Genomic DNA, 21980 nt, shown 5'->3' with positions numbered 1-21980 from the left:
ACAGGTGGAAGCTGAGTACCCAAACGAGCCACAGAGATATTAGAAAGAACTTCTTCAGTGTCAGAGTAGTTAGTAAATGGAATGCATTAGGCAGTGATGTGGTGGAGGCTGACTCCATACACAGTTTCAAATGTAGATATGATAGAGCCCAATAGGCTCAGGAATCTGTACACCAGTTGATTGACGGTTGAGAGGCGGGACCAAAGAGCCAGAGCTCAACCCCCGCAAGCACAATTAGGTGAGTACACACATGTATATGTCTCTTCTGCTTTAACAGAGTAAGAGACCTGCTATAGAAACCTAACCTAACCTAACCTAACCTAATCTAACCTGCTATAGAAACTAGTGTGTTATTGACGTCTTAGCTACAGAGGGTAACTAAGGTGCTTGTACAAGCTTCCATATTTACAGCGGGAGATGGGAGAGAGACAGCGTTAGAGAGAATAAAGGGAGGGAAGGGAGGGAGGGAGGGAGGGAGGGAAGGGAGGGAGAGAAGGGAGGTGGCACTAACACTAAGCGACAGCCTGAGTGCCTCCATGACAGGTGTGGAGGGAGAGGGGGGGGAGGGGTGACCCTGTTACCTGTACATTATCATTAGTGTTCACCTGTGGCAGTTATGGTGTGACTCACTGGGTGCCGCTCCCACCTCTGTCATCACCCAGCAACACCGTCATCACCCAGCAACACCGTCATCACCCAGCAACACACATCACCCAGCAACACACATCACCCAGCAACACCGTCATCACCCAGCAACACCGTCATCACCCAGCAACACCGTCATCACCCAGCAACACCCATCACCCAGCAACACCGTCATCACCCAGCAACACACATCACCCAGCAACCCCCATCACCCAGCAACACCGTCATCACCCAGCAACACCGTCATCACCCAGCAACACCGTCATCACCCAGCAACACCGTCATCACCCAGCAACACCGTCATCACCCAGCAACACCGTCATCACCCAGCAACACACATCACCCAGCAACACCTTCATCACCCAGCAACACCGTCATCACCCAGCAACACCGTCATCACCAAGCAACACCGTCATCACCCAGCAACACACATCACCCAGCAACACACATCACCCAGCAACACACATCATCCAGCAACACCGTCATCACCCAGCAACACCGTCATCACCCAGCAACACCGTCATCACCCAGCAACACCGTCATCACCCAGCAACACCTTCATCACCCAGCAACACCGTCATCACCCAGCAACACCGTCATCACCCAGCAACACACATCACCCAGCAACACACATCACCCAGCAACACACATCATCCAGCAACACCGTCATCACCCAGCAACACCGTCATCACCCAGCAACACCGTCATCACCCAGCAACACCGTCATCACCCAGCAACACCGTCATCACCCAGCAACACCTTCATCACCCAGCAACACCCATCACCCAGCAACACCCATCACCCAGCAACACCGTCATCACCCAGCAACACCGTCATCACCCAGCAACACCTTCATCACCCAGCAACACCGTCATCACCCAGCAACACCGTCATCACCCAGCAACACCCATCACCCAGCAACACCAACACACACAGGGCCACACCGTAGGGCCAGGGCCCCGCACTGCCATGGAGACCCAACCAAAGAGTTCACATATTTATGATATCTTTAGTAATGACCTTTATATTATCCTTCTGGAGACGGGGGAGTTACCCAGCGTTGACCAGACCACACACTAGAAGGTGAAGAAGGGTCGACGACGACGTTTCGGTCCGTCCTGGACCATTCTCAAGTCGATTGAGAATGGTCCAGGACGGACCGAAACGTCGTCGTCCCTTCACCTTCTAGTGTGTGGTCTGGTCAGTATTCTTCAGCCACGTTATTGTGACTCATCGTCTGAGTTGCCCAACACCCAGAAGACACCCAATGTGGTGCTGTGTTGTGGAAGACAGACAGGAGGCCTGAAATTACAGACAGGCGTCACTGTTACAGACAGGCGTCACTGTTACAGACAGGCGTCACTGTTACAGACAGGCGTCACTGTTACAGACAGGCGTCACTGTTACAGACAGGCGTCACTGTTACAGACAGGCGTCACTGTTACAGACAGGCGTCACTGTTACAGACAGGCGTCACTGTTACAGACAGGCGTCACTGTTACAGACAGGCGTCACTGTTACAGACAGGCGTCACTGTTACAGACAGGCGTCACAGACACGCACACTCTGCAAGACAATAAAGACAATAATAAAACAACTTGTGGAAATGTTGACAGTATTTTGTTTCCAAACAAGCTTTACTGAAGGAAATTGGTGGCTGATATGTATATTTATATGTATATGTATATTAGGTAGCTGATATGTATATTAGTATTAATGATAGAGTGACAGTATTGAGAGAGGACAGAGACTTCGAGGAGGGGAGCCGGTCGGCCGAGCGGACAGCACGCTGGACTTGTGATCCTGTGGTCCTGGGTTCGATCCCAGGCGCCGGCGAGAAACAATGGGCAGAGTGTCTTTCACCCTATGCCTCTGTTACCTAGCAGAAAAATAGGTACCTGGGTGTTAGTCAGCTGTCACGGGCTGCTTCCTGGGGGTGGAGGCCTGGTCGAGGACCGGGCCGCGGGGACACTAAAAAGCCCCGAAATCATCTCATGATAACCTCAGGATAACCTGAAGGCTTTATCACCTAACCTCACAAGCAGCCTGTCAACACAATGTTACTGTGGATGGAATGTACGAAATATGACCAAACTATGGGGGGTCAGAAATCAACACGTCGATGTTTGCAGACGATGCAAACCTCCTCACGAGAAGAGTGGCGACAGATGACGATTGTAAAACACATCTAGAAGACGTGGACAATCTGCAGAGCTGGTCCGATAAATGGTTGCTGGATTTCAACACCAGCAAGTGTAAGGTTATGAAACTGGAATAGGTTGCAATAGACCAGGAAATTGGTATGTAATAAAGGGAAAATTACCACCCTGTAACTAGAGACAAAATCTGCAAATATATGTAACTCCAAGTCTAACTCCGCAGCCACACATGGACAGGTTCACGTCAGCATTCTCTCATACCACGTTGAGAACACCGCTTCTTGTAAGATCAGCGAAGTTAAGCAACGTTGGGTTTGGTTAGTGCTTGGATGGGTGACCGCCTGGGAACACCAAATGCTGTTGGCAATAATGTTTTGGAGGCCTGGTCGAGGACCGGGCCACGGGGACACTAAAGCCCCGAAATCATCTCAAGATAACCTCAAGATAACCCGCAAACATGGGAACAGCAATCAGGAACCTAAACATGGAGGCATTCAGGTCACTAGCATGTTATAATTAACATCTTTATTGACAAAACGTAATTACAATTTTGCCTAATCTGCGGAATTCAATTAGGTCCTATTAGAGTAAGGATAATGCTGGTATTCACTGTAACATAAGACAGAGGGTCATACACAAGACAATAGGTCTAAACTGTAGGCTGAAGCACATATATACCATGGTTACAATCAATGTTTCAATAGTCACTAGCTGAAGCCAGGAGGCATGACTGAGCGTGGAACATGGAACATGCTCCCCATTGAAAAATAGGGGAGCATTAAGTAAACTTAAGAGAGCATTCTTTCAACACTATGGGTCTCATGACTCTTCATTACCCTAACTTTAAATATGAAGAGAACTACTACTACCCAACCTTTCAGTGCTCAAAAGGACAGAACATAGGATAGAGGACAGAAGAAAATGCATATATGCTGGTTAGCCTTGTAAATGTGTGGCCACGTCTGTGGTAGAAAAAAAAAAAGTGCTCAAAAGAGCGGGGACATTGATCCTCATATCCATATTAAGGTAACACCAAGGTTGTCATCTACCTTAAAAAGCACACAAGAAAACTTGAAAACGCACGAGAACTTTGTAGCGAGGCTGGCCACAAGCCCGGGGGATTCAGCATGGCAACCCGTTCTCGCAAATTTAATAAGTCAATATTGACTTATTAGTTCCGTGCATAGGTGACATACTAAACATAATAGTTTCCCTTGAAAAGCTTCATAGAAAACACCGACCTTACCTAACCTACTTAGTATGTTAAAATAAGCATCTTATAGCTTCGTAATTATAATTGTTACTTAACCTATTATAGGTATAGGTTAGGTAATAATTGTAATTACGAAACAATAAGATGCTTATCTTAACATACTAAGTAGGTTAGGTAAGGTCGGTGTTTTCTATGAAGCTTTTCAAGGGAAACTATTATGTTAAGTATGTCACCTATGCACATATTTAATAAGTCAATATTGACTTATTACATTTGCGAGAACGGGTTGAGCATGGAGAAATACTAAACAGGTGAACGTCCCACAAAAGACACAGGAAAGAGGAGACACGAGACACAATAGGTAAAATAACATGTGGAAAAAGAGAAAATGTTCACAATGAAGTTCCAAAAGATGAGTTCCAGAGATAGCATTAGAAAATGAATAGCATTAGAAAATGGAAAGCATTAGAAAATGGAATGCTACAATCGAGCAGATTGTAGAAGATAATTGCATTCATAATGTCAGAAATAAAGTTTACACAATGATAAGCCGGGAGTCGCTGTATTAAATAACTTACACGCTGAATACTGGTGGCACAGTTAGGTGAGTATACACGCACACACACACACACACACACACACACACACACACACACACACACACACACACACACACTAATAAGACGGAGTACTTGGACTGACACGCAGAGATCTCAAGGTGACAACGGCAAGTGGTCGACATACTCATACGACAACTCACACTCACTGGTCAAGTGCCTCTGGTCTTGTAAACTTTCCCCAGTGTGTACGGCCGCTGTTGAGTACACCGCCGCCACCACCATCACAGCTACCACCACTACCACAACCACTACAACTACCAATATAACCACAACCACCAACACTACCACCACCAACCACTACAACTACCACCATAACCATCACTACCACCGAGTAGAGTTGACAAAGGGTGAATTAGATTCGCGCTTTTCTTCGGACCTAAGAAACAAGACAGGTTCAGGAGGAAGGAAATAGAGACAAGTAAATACTCTGAACGAAGCAAAGTTGTACAAATCCACAAGGGCCGTGACGAGGATTCGAACCTGCGTCCGAGAGCATCCCAGACGCTACCTTAATCGACTGAGCTAAATTATGTTATTGAGACATGGAACAAAAAATATGACCGCGGTGAATGATGATTATAGAATGAAACAGCCTTAAGTAGCACGGATAGATGGCATTCCCCCCCCCCCAAAATGTAGTTAATTTATGTTTTTTTAGTTTTATTTTGGCCCGAGAGGCGAGTTTATTGGGCAGCGCCACTCATCCTGTGAGTGGACACACCGCCATAGTGACAGTATTGGGCAGCGCCACTCATCCTGTGAGTGGACACACCGCCATAGTGACAGTATTGGGCAGCGCCACTCATCCTGTGAGTGGACACACCGCCATAGTGACAGTATTGGGCAGCGCCACTCATCCTGTGAGTGGACACACCGCCATAGTGACAGTATTGGGCAGCGCCACTCATCCTGTGAGTGGACACACCGCCATAGTGACAGTATTGGGCAGCGCCACTCATCCTGTGAGTGGACACACCGCCATAGTGACAGTATTGGGCAGCGCCACTCATCCTGTGAGTGGACACACCGCCATAGTGACAGTATTGGGCAGCGCCACTCATCCTGTGAGTGGACACACCGCCATAGTGGCAGTATTGGGCAGCGCCACTCATCCTGTGAGTGGACACACCGCCATAGTGACAGTATTGGGCAGTGCCACACATCCTGTGAGTGGACACACCGCCATAGTGACAGTATTGGGCAGCGCCACTCATCTTGTGAGTGGACACACCGCCATAGTGACAGTATTGGGCAGTGCCACACATCCTGTGAGTGGACACACCGCCATAGTGACAGTATTGGGCAGCGCCACTCATCCTGTGAGTGGACACACCGCCATAGTGACAGTATTGGGCAGCGTCACTCATCCTGTGAGTGGACACACCGCCATAGTGACAGTATTGGGCAGTGCCACACATCCTGTGAGTGGACACACCGCCATAGTGACAGTATTGGGCAGCGCCACTCATCCTGTGAGTGGACACACCGCCATAGTGACAGTATTGGGCAGCGCCACTCATCTTGTGAGTGGACACACCGCCATAGTGACAGTATTGGGCAGTGCCACACATCCTGTGAGTGGACACACCGCCATAGTGACAGTATTGGGCAGCGCCACTCATCCTGTGAGTGGACACACCGCCATAGTGACAGTATTGGGCAGCGCCACTCATCCTGTGAGTGGACACACCGCCATAGTGACAGTATTGGGCAGTGCCACACATCCTGTGAGTGGACACACCGCCATAGCAGCATGTACAACACTCCCCAATAGGAAGAAAACCCGCTGGGTTGTTCATCCTGTCACTTGTACCCAGACACAGCTGGGACTTGCTTAACTGTCTCAGGTGAACAGCTTCTCAAACAAGAAGATTAATATTGTCAACGCTTAAAATCTTACTTTTTTGTGGGTGCAAAATGGGGGGATCTCTCGAGAACAGTATCTATATACTCCACTCAAACAATGTGGAGTTTAATATGCTACACATATTTCTAATGACTCTTAGATGTTCACTCACTCTCTCTCAGGTAGTGGTCAAGGCGGTGTCCGTCACTCTCAACTCTCAATACAGATTCTGCAACTCCTCTGTTCAAGTGCTGTTTCCATTCCGAATCTGGAATGGAAACAACAGTTGTTCAACTGTTGTTTCCCATCTCTTGAAGTTAGTCTCAGCACGCTAGTACCACCTGCCTTTCAACCCTCTCAGCCTGCTGTGTCGTAGCTGCTGTGTCACAGCCTCCTGTGCCGCACCCTACTGTGTCGTAGCTGCTGTGTCACAGCCTCCTGTGCCGCACCCTGCTGTGTCACAGCCTCCTGTGCCGCACCCTACTGTGTCACAGCCTCCTGTGCCGCAGCCTACTGTGTCACAGCCTGTTGTGTCACAGCCTCCTGTGCCGCACCCTACTGTGTCACAGCCTCCTGTGTCACAGCCTCCTGTGCCGCACCCTGCTGTGTCACAGCCTCCTGTGCCGCACCCTACTGTGTCACAGCCTCCTGTGCCGCAGCCTACTGTGTCACAGCCTGTTGTGTCACAGCCTCCTGTGCCGCACCCTACTGTGTCACAGCCTCCTGTGCCGCACCCTACTGTGTCACAGCCTCCTGTGCCGCAGCCTACTGTGTCACAGCCTGTTGTGTCACAGCCTCCTGTGCCGCACCCTACTGTGTCACAGCCTCCTGTGCCGCACCCTACTGTGTCACAGCCTCCTGTGCCGCACCCTACTGTGTCACAGCCTCCTGTGCCGCAGCCTACTGTGTCACAGCCTGTTGTGTCACAGCCTCCTGTGCCGCACCCTACTGTGTCACAGCCTCCTGTGCCGCACCCTACTGTGTCACAGCCTCCTGTGCCGCACCCTACTGTGTCACAGCCTCCTGTGCCGCACCCTACTGTGTCACAGCCTCCTGTGCCGCACCCTACTGTGTCACAGCCTCCTGTGCCGCACCCTACTGTGTCACAGCCTCCTGTGCCGCACCCTACTGTGTCACAGCCAAACCACCACAAAACAGATTGATTGAAAATAATAAAAGCCTCGCGGAGGGGGCCGGGATGAACAAGGGTTAAGAGAGCGGACTTTAGGTGACAAATTAGCGCGGGTTTAGGTGGCGTCCCTGACACCCTCTGGTCAGCCCCGTGCCTGGAACACACAGTATACCTCAGGAGACAGCACCAGACCCACCCACACCACCCGCCCCGAGAGCGCCACTGACATTGCCGGGCTGGAAGTATTAGCGCAACCTATACTCGCCCTCTTGTGCCGGGGTATAAGTGGGCCGCGGGTGTGTGGGAGCAACGCTTAGGCCACTGAGGGTGTAAAATCAACACATGGCACAGAGATACTAAAAAAAATTAATGAGCAACTACCCACAAGCGGATAGGAGAGACAGGGGAAGTGCTAGGGGGCAGCGACAGGGTAGCCCCTACCCACTACCCTAGTAGTGGGTTTGACACTTCAGGTACGATTTTTATTTTTTTTAGATGGGGTTTTATGGTTTAGGTTTATGTTTTTTTAGGTGGGTTTAGGTGCATTGTACCTGAGGTGTTAAAGAGTTCTTATCGGGAAAATTCATGATGAAAATCGTACCTGATGTCTTAAGGAATTCTTATGGGTGGAAATTCGAGGCAAAAGTTTAAGACCGAAATATTTCAGAGACCAGTTTAAGACCGATTTTTTTTTTCAAGGTCCAGTTTTGTTAAGAAAAATCTTATGTAAAAATAATCACTCTTTACCCGTTCAAGAGTAAAGTTCACAGAATTCCCATATTCAGACAATACGTTCTTTAGCAGTTTCTTAAGTAATTTCCAGTATCCGATGTCTATTTATTTTCAGAGTTTTAATCCTCGCTGCGGTCTTAAAAGAGTTCTTATGAATATAATTAAACTCTACGGACTTGAGCAGATATTTTTAAAAAGTTCATTAGAAGGTAGTTCTTGGACCCGGCTCTATACGTTTATAAGTGTAGTTTCGCTATTGACCGATCAGTTTCCCTGAAATTTTAAAACCGCTATATTTCATATCTAGTAATAAAAGAAAATTGTGTTACAGAGTTTTAGCTCCCGTTCTCCGCCTTAGTTTATTCCCGTAGATTCCACACAATCTGTCGAATTTTCCTGAAATTTAAAGCTGCTATTTTTCGTACGTAGTAAAATACAATAATTTAGCTACCGAATTCAGCCTCCTGTCCCCCACCTTAGCTTACTCCCACAACTCTACTATTAACCAATCAATTTCCTCGAGATTTAAAACAGTTATTTCGAACGTAGTAAGAAAAGAAAATGGAGTTACCGAGTTTCAGCGCCGGTCCATCGCCTTAGCTCATTCGTACATCTCCATTAGTATCTATCCAAATCCTCTAAAATTTAAACCTGCTATATTTCAGACGCTATGAAATAAATCATACCAAATACCGAGTTTCACCTCTTGTCCCCCACCCTAGTTCATTTGTACAACTCCACTATTATCAGATAAATTTCCCTGAAACTTAAGACCACGATATTTCGTACATGGTAAAATAAATCAAAAGCAAATACTGAGCTCCGGCTCTTGTTCCCGCCTTAGTTCATTGGAACGATTCCACTATTACCCGATCAATTTCCTCAAGATTTAAAACCGCTGTATTTCGCGCATAGTAAATGCAATCAAAGCAATTACCGAGCTCCAGCTTCCGTCCTCCGCCTTAGTTCAATGTTCATCAAACTTAGTTATTCCAGAGCCTCAGACCTACTCCTGCCTATCACCTTATCAAAGTAAACATAATCTCTCCTTCAATACTCCTGTCTACTCAGATATGTAAATTTAACAGGTAAATTATAACACGGTCATAACGCGTCTTATCTCTCCCCCCCCCTAACCCTCCATGCCCCCCTGCTCACTTATCTCCCTGTTACCCCCCCCTCCCCCTTCACCCCTTATCTCCCCCCCTACACACCTTAGTCCTCCCTTATCTCTCTCACCCCTCCACATTACCTTTGCTCCCCCCCCCCGTCCTCTCTCTCTTATCTCCCTCACCCTTGCCTCACCCTCCCTTATCTTCCCTAACTCCCTGTACCCTTTTCTTCCCCCTCCGTTATCCGCATCTCACCCATTCTTGAACTTCCCCTTTCCCAGATTCAGTCACAACTCTTAACCCTCAAGAATATGAAATGTAACTTTTACCAATAATCTTAACGTATTTTTTTGTGTTCTTTGCGTTCTCTTTCATGTTCTCTATAAATTTCCATCATGTTCTTAAAATATCCTCACCAAATGTTTATTCCATATTTTCATCTGTTTTTCCGTGCTCTCCACGTTGTTCTTGGCATGTTCTTCATAAGTTCTGTGATCATTCTTCGTATTCCCCGCATATTCTCTGCAAGTTCAGCTCATATTTTCCATCTGTTTCTCCGTGCTCTTCCATGTTCTCTGTGTTCTTTGTCATGTTCTACTAGTGTTCTCGGAATATTCTTCACAAGTTCGTTGTTCATTCCTCGTATAATCTGTATATTTTTTTCATGTTTTCACGTTCTCTGCAAATTCAATTCATATCCACCCCCCCCCCCCCTGCATGTTCACTGTGTTCATCGACTTCTTTTACATGTTCTTTAAAATTAATTATTTCTTCCGTTCAGTAACTAGTTTTTCGTAAAATATTATCAACAGAATTACAGTTTCTCAAAAAATTTAGTTACAATTTATTTAGATATTTACAATTTATTTATTGCATAGTATTTATTTAGTCAGTCACCGAGTTTTATTTTCAAAAATTATGTCAATTAAATTCTTTTCATCAACTTAAAAGAGTTCTTACCAACACCGTTCTTAAAACAAAAACTACTCTTTATACAGTAACAAATTTACTAAGTCATTCTTTTCTTATCGTTTCTTAACTAAAATCATTCGTCAATCAACTGAAAATAGTCAAGCTTAACTTCTCTCAACACTTTCTTAACTAACTCTCTGCTTCTTTCCTTCGAAAAAATAGTCAAGTGTAATTTCTGTCAACACTTTCTTAACTAAAGATGCTCTCTGAAAGATCTTTACCCGTCAAGTGATACTCTCATGTCATCTTTATTCTTCAATGACATACTCAAAGACATTAAGAATACTATTCTCACCATCAAAAGTTATTCCCTGAGACAAAAAATAATCTCAAAGATGCCAAAATACTATTCAAGTCATCAAAAGTTATTCTCAGACATCTAAGTTATTCTCAGAGACATCAAAGTTATTCTCAGAGATATCAAAGTTATTCTCGTAGTCATTAAGGTCACACTCAGAACCATCAAAGTTGTTCTCAGAATCATCAAAGTTATTCTCAGAGACATCAAAGTTATTCTCAGAGACATCAAAGTTATTCTCAGAGACATCAAAGTTATTCTCAGAGACATCAAAGTTATTCTCAGAGACATCAAAGTTATTCTCAGAGACATCAAAGTTAATCTCTAAATCACCTTCGTGCATCAAGGAAACTTTCTAAGACATCTTCGTGCACTAAAGAATCTCTCCAAGACACCAATAATTCGTTCCGATGTAATTTAATTAACTTTTTGCACTTTTTAACGCGACTTTATATAAAGATTTACTCTCCAGAACTCCTTTGTACATGAAATAATATTCTCACTGTAACAAACATTGTTCTTCATTCAATAAGTAAACAGTCAAGTGTAACTTTTGTCATATTTTACACTTATCATTACTTTTTATGTAGCAATAAAACTTACTAAGACATGTCATTTTGTAGTCACAATCAACTTTAAGTAATATATCAAACTTAAGTAACTAAACAAACTATACATATGCAACTTTTTGTACTAATAAACTTTACGCATCATATAAAAATGAGTAAATACCTGATAGCAACTTAATACAGAGATACTAAGACCAACATGTTATCAGCATTTTACTATATTTCACGTCTCTGATAATAATAAGTCTTTCACGAAAACATGACTTTTTAAGTAACTTGTTCACCTTTTGTGGGGACCCCACACACACAATCTATTCGGACCAAGTACCTCTTGCCCGTGGTGCTGAGGCTGTGATGAAGACCCGGCGGCCCCTCCATGGTGGACCCCCACCAGGACCCCACCAGGACCCCACCAGGACCCCACCAGGACTCCCTCCCCAGGTCCCATCCCCCCAAGTCCTCCCAGGTTCCTCTGCCAGGTCTCACCACCTGGCGAGAGAGAGAGAGAGAGAGAGAGAGAGAGAGAGAGAGAGAGAGAGAGAGAGAGAGAGAGAGAGAGAGAGAGAGAGAGAGAGAGAGAGAAAATACTATGTAAAAAACATACAATAACGAATATGTATAAATCAGAGCGAATACCTAAACGCACAATACAAGTGACACAGTAAGCATCCATCAGTTTCAGGAGACTATGGAGTTAGGCTCTGCTTTACGGTCTGGAGTGGCCTCTCCAGGGCGCAAAGCCAGGGTAGGTTGATATGGAGGAGAAGCTGTTACCCATGCAGCAGGTTCCCCCTCTCCACGGTGCCGAAAGTCTCCAATGGAAAGGCAAACGCCAATACGATTGGTTCCAGCGCCGTCGCAGGAACTGAGAGCTCCAGAGTTGACCTGGAAGTTGGTAAAAAGAAGGCACAGGGACACCAACCCCGGAGACCGCCGTGGTCGGTGCCGGAGAAGAACCACCCCAGCAAGGGCAGGAACGACCCCAGCCTCCTGAAGCAGAGCCTGGGGGGCCGCACGAGCCCCAGGAGGTGGACGTCCCGGTCCCGCACCTACGGGTTCCTGACAGAGGTCGTCACAGCCCTCTTTCACCCGAGGCCCGCTTCCTACATGACCGAGCAGAAGGAAGAGTGAGAATGGGAGGGAGCCGGTCGGCCGAGCGGACAGCACGCTGGACTTGTGATCCTGTGGTCCTGGGTTCGATCCCAGGCGCCGGCGAGAAACAATGGGCAGAGTTTCTTTCACCCTATGCCCCTGTTACCTAGCAGTAAAATAGGTACCTGGGTGTTAGTCAGCTGTCACGGGCTGCTTCCTGGGCTGGAGGCCTGGTCGAGGACCGGGCCGCGGGGACACTAAAAAGCCCCAAAATCATCTCAAGATAACATCAAGAATTATTATTATAATAATAATAATGGTTGTATTGGATGGGTTTTAACCTGAAGTGACATGATATTTTTAGGTCAATAGCTACTTTTTCAGTAGCAGACAAAAACCAACTGTATATTGCCGTTATGTAGATGACATATTCGTAATAGTAAAAGACTCAGATGAACTAATTGACCTAAAAAGCCATTTAGAGAGAGAGTCAGTACTCCGATTTACACATGAAAAAAGTGTAAATAACAGTCTGTCATTCCTTGATGTACTAATAACAAAAACAGGAACTTCTTTAAGCACCAACGTATATACCAAGCCCACCAACATAGGATTATGCCTGAACGGTAGAAGTGAGTGCTCCCAGAGATACAAAGCCAGTGTTCTCAATGCTTATATTCGTCGAGCGCTTACCCACTGCTCTCAATGGAGCAACGTGAGTAGAGAGTTTGAAAGAGTAACTCAGGTATTGGTGAACAACGGATATAGCAACGCGGAAATAAACGCTGCTATAAGAAGACACTTGGACCGTTGGTATAATCCAGAACCTAGAACAGAAACCACAACACCTCCAATAAAATTATATTACAAATCAACCAGTGAACATATAAAAGAGGAAAGAATAATGAAAGAAATAATCCGTAAAGGAGTAAAAAGCACTACTCCTAACCAAAACATAAACCTGATAATATTCTACAAAACCAAGAAGACTTCCGAACTCCAAAAGCCGACGGAGAACCCTCTACAGCAGTCAAGCGTTGTATACATGTACACTTGCCCCCACGAAGGATGTAACCTTCAATCTAAGTACATAGGTATGACGTCGACCAAGCTGACGAGGCGTTTGACATGCCATCTTCAATCTGGTGCCCTAGGAATCACATGAGACAAGCCCACCCTAACAAGAGAAATGTTGAACAAGAATACCTGCATAATAGACAAAACCCAAGTTGCAAGAAGATTACAAATTCTTGAGGCAATTCACATAAGAATAGAATAACCTACCATGAACACCCAAATCACGGAACTATTTACTCTACCCACCATGAGAGTAAGGACAAGACCAGAACATAACGATGCCAACACAGAAGACAATGTCCAACATAACAGGCCAATTACACTGGATTAATCTTTGTGTTTAGATAGGAGCTGCCTCGTATGGGCCAATAAGCCTTCTGCAGTTACCTCTATGTTTCACCCCACATTTATCCCTTATGTATCCCCCCCATGTTTTCACCTTTATTGTATTATCACCTGACCCAGTGCGGGTATAAAATCAACCAGCATTGTAAGATTGTTCACTTGAGAATGAACCATGGAGGTTCGAAACGTTGTGCAAATTGTATAAATAAGTGTAATACACTCTGTAGTAAATCACTTTTCTTCACCTTAAAAGTACGAAAATGAGTTTTGGAGAACTCCTATTTCAACTAAGCCCTGATGCTAAGAAAATAATTAGAGGGATAGAAGCCCTAAACCAGAAAATAATAAATACAGAATATGCGGTCATATTCAATGAAACATGTTTGAAAGAAAACCTGCTGCCAGTATACACCAATATATATATATATATATATATATATATATATATATATATATATATATATATATATATATATATATATATATATATATATATATATGTACACATATGTAAGGGTAACGAAGGACACTACAGCCGAATTAAAAGCAAAGGTCAACAAACTGATCGAAACTGTGAACGCCAAGAAATCCGGACTCCACCTGCCAAAGATCATTGGGGAATATAAACCTGGATATGCGTATGGAAATGTCAAGACGCACAAGCCTGGAAACCCACTTCGGCCAATCATTAGCCAGATACCCACACCCACGTACAGATTGGCAAAGCGACTCAACGGCCTGCTGACTCCTTATGTTCCTTGCGCCTTCAGCCTGAAGTCTCCAAAGGAATTTGTGGACTTACTGCGGGGCGCACGGGCCACAGGGATAAGAGCCTCGTTGGACGTAGAATCGCTGTTTACCAACGTACCTGTGGACGAGACAATCGGAATGATAGCCGACAGAGTGTATCGTGATCCAGCCTGTACTCCTCTTGACATGCCAGAAAGTATTCTGAGGAAACTACTCCAAGCTTGTACTAAAGAGGCACCCTTCTTGAGCCCGGATGGGCATATGTATAAGCAAGTAGATGGGGTCGCTATGGGTTCTCCCCTAGGTGTCCTGTTTGCAAACTTCTACATGGGTACCATCGAGCAAAAAGTCTTAGTCGACATGAACTTGAAACCGGCCATATACTGCAGGTATGTAGACGACATTTTTACACAGGTACCTGATGTCAGACATCTGCAGGAGCTGAAGGAGGCATTTGAGCAGAGTTCCGTGCTGCGTTTCACTTACGAGACGGAAAAGGATGGGAAGCTGCCTTTTCTAGATGTAACAGTCATGGAAAAGGGCGGAGGTTTCCACACTGCAGTCTACACAAAGGAAACAAACATAGGAATGTGCCTAAATGCCAACAGCGACTGCCCTGACAGGTACAAGAGGAGTGTTGTTAACGCATACGTCGACCGTGCTCTCAGCCACAGCTCAGAATGGAAGCAAGTCGACGAAGAACTCTGTAGGGTAAGGCAGGTTCTAGTCAATAACGGCTTCTCCAATGGTTTCATCGAAGACATCATAAGAAGGAAAGTGAAAAGCCATGCAACCTCCGAAGAGACAACTAACACAACACCTATACCCCCTATTAGACTATTTTACAGGAACTTCTTTTCCACAGCTCATAAAACAGAGGAAAGGGTCCTGAAAGATATTGTTAATAGAAACGTTATCCCTACAGACAAAAATCAGAGGATACAACTGACGATTTACTATAAAACCAGAAAAACGGCCAGCCTACTCATGAGAAACTCTCCAGACACGAAACAGAACGCTTTAAAAGAGACTAACGTCGTCTATGCCTTCAAATGCCCACTTGGGGACTGTAAGCTCCAAAAAACCCAGTATATAGGCAAGACAACAACATCTCTTTCTAGGCGTTTAACGATGCATAAACAACAGGGCTCCATTAAGGAACATATAATCTCTTCCCATAACCAAACCATCGCCAGAGAAATCCTAGTAAACAACACAGAAATCATCGATAGATACAGCGATAGCAGGCGGCTTGACGTTTGCGAGGCACTACACATCAAGAAGTCAACACCAGCAATCAACAGCCAATTATTGCACAACTATATTCTACCCACCTCAAGACTCCGCTCCAATATAGAAGCATCAAGAAATATGGACCAATAGGCTTTCTACAAACACTTCTATTCAATATCCATTGTTTCGTGTTCTGTCTTGTGTTGATACTTTTAATACCCTATTAATATCCTCTAATACCACATCATCCTTCCCACCTCACTCAAATGTAATGCCACATCACCCTTCCCACCTCACTCAAATGTAGATATAAAATCAGGGAAACGCAAGCTCTAATCAGTTGTGTATTTGTGAAGTCTTTGAAAATGTAATAAGTTTTACGAAACGCGCCCGTGTCGCGTCAGACTAGAAATAAAAATGAATTTTGGAGAAGTGATTTTTGATTTACCTCCAACAGTGAAGCATAATGTACGAAAGATTGAGAAAATTCGTGTTAGAATTATTAATCTTACTTTTTCGGTCATATTTAATAAAATATATATATATATATATATATATATATATATATATATATATATATATATATATATATATATATATATATATATCAAACCTCAAATATTTTATTGATAAAGGACTTTTTAAAACGTAGCTAATATTTTCAAGGTATCTAACTATTAATTGTGAAATCTACAAAAATTAATTACTTTAAAAAACACAATGTACTTAAAATGTATTACTAAAATCATTGTATCGCTAAAATACATCAGTCAGGTCAGTTAAAGATTTAATTTATAGCTAGTATGTTTGTATTTACTCACAGTTCATCTGTGTGAGTGATCTATATATATATATATATATATATACATATATATATATATATATATATATATATATATATATATATATATATATATATATATATATATATATATATATAATTTTTTTAATGCGGCAAACATTCTGAAGTGGATTACACTTTTTTTCTTAATTCAGTTTTATTAGTTTAGTGTGCAATAAATGATATGTAATGAATGATTTATTATGTAAGGTTTTAATTGATAAAATACCATATTTATAGATGAATTACCTTTAGTAATAACAATATTTGCCATGGAAAACGCTTTAATTACAGTAATTATTGGTTTCTCTTTAGTCTAAATGAACAGGAGTTAATATGTACTTATCAAATATTTATATTATAAATTTGCAATGATGGTATTCATTTGCCTTTTCATAAAATACACGTTTAGTACGAGTTGTATACACACAAGGTATACACATGTTGCATGAAGAACTCTGCAACGTGGCTCCTGCAGGCGCTGTGAGCCACGCTGGTGCAAATGACTGTCTTATATACTTTAAAAATACTTAGTATTTATATAATAACTTGCCATGCTAAAATTTAATTGCCTTAAAATAAAAAAAATATAGTTTAATAAGAGTTACAGACAGCATTGGGGACTGACGGCTGAGTGGACAGAGCTCGAGATTCGTAGTCCTGAGGTTCCGGTTTCGATCACAGGTGGAGGCGGAAACAAATGGACAGTTTCTTTGACCGTGATGCATCTGTTCACTTAGCAGTAAATAGGTACCTGGGAGTTAGACAGCTACTACGAGCTGCTTCCTCGGGGTGTGTAACAACAAAAAACAAGGAGCCCTGGTCGAGGACCGGGCCGCGGTAACGCTAAGCCCCGAAATCATCTCCAACACAAAAAAACACGAACTTTTTTTTCCGGAATGACGGGATTCGCCAACAACGGTATTTTCAATCACTAGTTGTGTGGTAGAGAGAACTTGACTTACGTGCGGCCTAAGTCAAGCTGGGAGTACTCTGGCGGTGTCTTAGCCTGGAGCAGTGTCCTTAGCAAGATCACCAGTCATATACACTTTGGTAAGTCACGGCGTAACTGCTAAGAACGAGACCAAGAAACGTCTCCTGCCCTGGAAACACAAACCGTAACTGTCTCTATTATCCGCTTGTTACAACTTGTAATAAAGTTGTTACATCTTGGCTTAACGTGTTTATGACGTATTAGAACGTTGTTACAACTTGCTATATTAGTTGTTATAACTGGTTAGGTGTTAAAACGTGTTCGAACGTTGTACCAACGTCGTAGTTTCTGTGTGTGTTTGGTTGGTGAGGTTCCCGGTTTGGTGCCTACTTTTGATAATTTCTTACTTGGCGGGTGAGGACCTGTGCTGTGTGAACCCCGCCCCAGGTCGGGCTGGCCTCTTACCTTGTACCACAGATGTGACCCTTCAGCTATACCACGCTAACCAACATATTTACAATTCCTTCTGCTAGACAACGTATTGAATTATTGAGCACTCAATCGCTGAGTATGAATGAACTCTTTGGTGGCTCAGTGGTCCACACTCGTCCCTCCTCTCTCACAAGCGATTTGGCCTGGGTTCGAGTTCTGGCTGGGGAGGATTGACTAGGTGCCAATCCTTAACTGTTCGCCTCTTTCTACCCAGCAATAATTAGGTTCCTGATTGTGCTTGTGCTGATTTTGCTGATTGTGCTGATTGTGCCTATGCCCGAAACGCTTTGCGTAATAGTGGCTTTAGGCATTGTATGTACTAGCTCTACCTATAAGTCAAACAATCCTTGTAAATATTTATTGTATGTATGTACCTTACCTAAATAAAATTGTATTGTTGTTGTTGTTAACCAATTGGCGGGTTGTGTTGCATAGAAAACTGGTGGTTAAGACTTGCCATGAGTTATGGGACGGGTAAGCTGTCAGCCTGCTAGCGCGGGGCAGCAGTTGTCTGTTCCTGTGCCCGCCTGTGTAAAGGAAAAAGTGCATTTACAATGCTTTCCAACACACCCAGAAATCACAATTGCGTGATGCATCAAATGAACAAAACCATGTCGTAGCTCAGTCGATTAAGGCAGCGTCTGCGATGCTCTTGGACGCAGGTTCGAATCCTCGTCACGGCCCCTTGTGGATTTGTTCATTTGCTTATCAACATACACACATTTCCGCCTTTCCGATTCATTCTGTCTCTTCTCATTTTAGTCTTGAATCCACTGTTTTCTCTTCTCACTTGGGTCGATACCCTGGGCATCCCATTACTATTTCCACTGTTAAATTCTTACATCCATTAGCACATTGTCGATAACTTAACTGCATGTCTATCATGAGAGCGTAAATCTAGTTTTCTAAGTGTCATGTTATTAGGTAGATTCTTAATTCCCGGTATCAATTATGCGACTCTGTATGCTAACTAGAGAATTGTCATCCATTATCTTTAAACCCATTGAGGTACATCTGCATTTGAGTACAGAGTGTGTCAAGAATACTTGAGTATGGTGACCAAAACTCTACGGCATAACCCAAGTGAGGCCAAACAAGGCCAAGATAACATTGGGAGATAACAATAGTTGTTATACCCCTGTATTACCCATTTGAGGTGTCGCGATGTGGCAACACCGATATCGTAGGTATTTCAGCATCGGTGAAATACATTTATTTTTTATACTTGAGTACAGTTCTAACATCTGACCATAAGTATAAATTATAGGTATCAGTTTCAATTTAATACCCCATGCCCTAAACCAGTTAAGAAGTCCTCTCCCATGCCCTGAACCAGTTAAGAAGTCCTCTCCCATGCCCTGAACCAGTTAAGAAGTCCCCTCCCATGCCCCATGCTCTGAACCAGTTAAGAAGTCCACTCCCATACCCCATGCCCTGAACCAGTTAAGAAGTCCCCTCCCATGCCCCATGCCCTGAACCAGTTAAGAAGTCCCCTCCCATGCCCCATGCCCTGAACCAGTTAAGAAGTCCCCTCCCATGCCCTGAACAAGTTAAGAAGTCCCCTCCCATGCCCTGAACCAGTTAAGAAGTCCCCTCCCATGCCCCATGTCCTGAACCAGTTAAGAAGTCCCCTCCCATGCCCCATGCCCTGAACCAGTTAAGAAGTCCCCTCCCATGCCCCATGTCCTGAACCAGTTAAGAAGTCCCCTCCTATACCCACGTGTCTTGTCCTTCTTACGAATCATCCGTGTGGCACAATGTAAAAAATCTTTCTAAAACTTAGGACTACATCATAACGTAATCGTAAACGCGGTCTAGTGTTACAAGTAGGCTTTAAAAGAGGAGCATTAAACTGACCATTTTCCTGTCCTTTGTAATGCCATAATGCGAATCATCACTATTTTTTGTTCAACATGAACATGAACAGAATAAACTATTATCTCTTCAAATAACTGTCAAACAATTGCCGTTAAACTAACAGGATGATATAGGAAGAAGTGTCTCCTGGTTTCTCTGGTTTCATGTATTCTTATATTCATAGTTATCTTGAGGTTATCTTGAGATGATTTCGGGGCTTTAGTGTCCCCGCGGCCCGGTCCTCGACCAGGCCTCCACCCCCAGGAAGCAGCCCGTGACAGCTGACTAACACCCAGGTACCTATTTTACTGCTAGGTAACAGGGGCATAGGGTGAAAGAAACTGCCCATTGTTTCTCGCCGGCGCCTGGGATCGAACCCAAGACCACAGGATCACAAGTCCCGCGTGCTGTCCGCTCGGCCGACCGGCCCCGCTCCCTTAATAGTGTTCTATTCCCCTTAAAAAAAATGGAGGCACCGTTCGCAGCCTTGCACAATTCTAGCGCAGTGTCCGGCTGGTGTGATTTATTGAACATCCCTGACAGGGGATGACTGAGCTCTCCTCTGCAAGCTTTTAAAATCCCTGGCAAATAATTCTTCTGATCCTGGTGACTTGTTTCGCTTTCATTTGTCTACTAGTTCAAGGGAGCCGGTTGGCCGAGCGGACAGCACGCTGGATTTGTGATCCTGTGGTCCTGGGTTCGATCCCAGGCGCCGGCGAGAAACAATGGGTAGAGGGTCTTTCACCCTATGCCCCTGTTACCTAGCAGTAAAATACGTACCTGGGTGTTAGTCAGCTGTCACGGGCTGCTTCCTGGGGGGTGGAGGCCTGGTCGAGGACCGGGCCGTGGGGACACTAAAGCCCCGAAATCATCTCAAGATAGGTTAAAAACATGTTTCTTAGTGACAATTTACTTCACAGTCTTTATCCACATGATGTATTCCAACAATTTATTGATAACCAATTTATTGATAACCAATTGATTGATAACCAAATTGATTCCATCAATTGGTTTATAACCAACTGATTCGAATGTCAAATGCGGACATAGTGACTAGCTTTTCTCAACAAAAGACCAATATAAAAGAAAGTTTTTTTTTATTTAAGTCCCATTTCTTCCTTACAATATATGAGATGACCTGTGTCAGTGGGTCACTCCTCTCTCTGACCCGGGTTTAAGTTACTCGCCAGAACCGCTTGGGGACTTAACTCTGTTTAAGTCTGCAAGGGCAACTAGGTGAGTGCATCTAGGAGAGTACACACACAAAAATTATCTCAATGGTGGACTCAAATGGGTCTCTGGGAGACCAATCCTTTGACCCTTATCTTAAGAGATTTACCTCTTTCTCTCTGTCTCTCTCTTACCTCTCCATTCTTCCCTTTCCTTATCTCTCTCCATCCCTTCTCCCATCTTGCTTGCAGGTGTAGGGGCGCCCTCCACTCCACTACACACCCACCATACCTGCAAAAGAGAACACATATAGTTTGTTGACCCCACTTCAGGTGTGCGGGGTTAATATTGTGTCCGTACCAGCACGTGTCCCTGTCTGTCTGTTCGAGGCTCCGTATGATCTCCCTCCTTGTCTTCCTCCCTAATCTTCCGCCCTGACAGAGCAGGAGAACAATGTGGAGGTGGTCTGGGAGGAGGATTATGCCGCGGGAGGGGAAGGGGGGGGGGGTTCGAACAGGCAGACAAGCCGAACGTTCGGATGTGTCACGTGGGCTGACATTAATCATGAAGCGAACAGGGGTGATTACAGTACATGTCTCACATAATTTCCTTGTCATATCACGAGTAATTTCCAGGTAACATCCATTCGTCTCTTCGACCTTACCTGCCCTTCCTCTACCTCTCTCTCTCTCTCTCTCTCTCTCTCTCTCTCTCTCTCTCTCTCTCTCTCTCTCTCTCTCTCTCTGGGAACCAAACATATCATATAAAAAGCCAGGCATGACACTGTTTACTCTTCCTCCTGCTGAAATTCTCATCAGTACACAGCTTTTCATCTTCTTTGAATAATTTGAGTGACTGTCTACACCGAGAGGAAGAAAATCTGGGGAGGAA

At 44.3% G+C, this 21980-nt stretch overlaps 1 protein-coding gene and 1 pseudogene across 1 annotated transcript in view; both read left to right on the top strand.

Annotated features, from left to right (window-relative positions):
* LOC123745732 (uncharacterized) overlaps positions 1–7646 on the top strand; it is a 40089-nt gene extending 32443 nt beyond the window's left edge. Inside the window, exon 3 of the mRNA XM_069317734.1 lies at positions 6918–7646. Within this exon, the coding sequence (XP_069173835.1) occupies positions 6918–7646 (729 nt within the window). The remainder of the gene's footprint in view (positions 1–6917) is intronic.
* Positions 3052–3170, top strand: LOC123745898 (5S ribosomal RNA; annotated as a pseudogene).
* Positions 7647–21980: the final 14334 nt, after the last annotated feature.

This window comes from Procambarus clarkii, chromosome 88 (genome assembly GCF_040958095.1).
Source record: "Procambarus clarkii isolate CNS0578487 chromosome 88, FALCON_Pclarkii_2.0, whole genome shotgun sequence".
NCBI lineage: Eukaryota > Metazoa > Arthropoda > Malacostraca > Decapoda > Cambaridae > Procambarus > Procambarus clarkii.
Note: the sequence above shows the minus strand (reverse complement) of the source record. Positions and strands in the feature narration are given on the sequence as shown.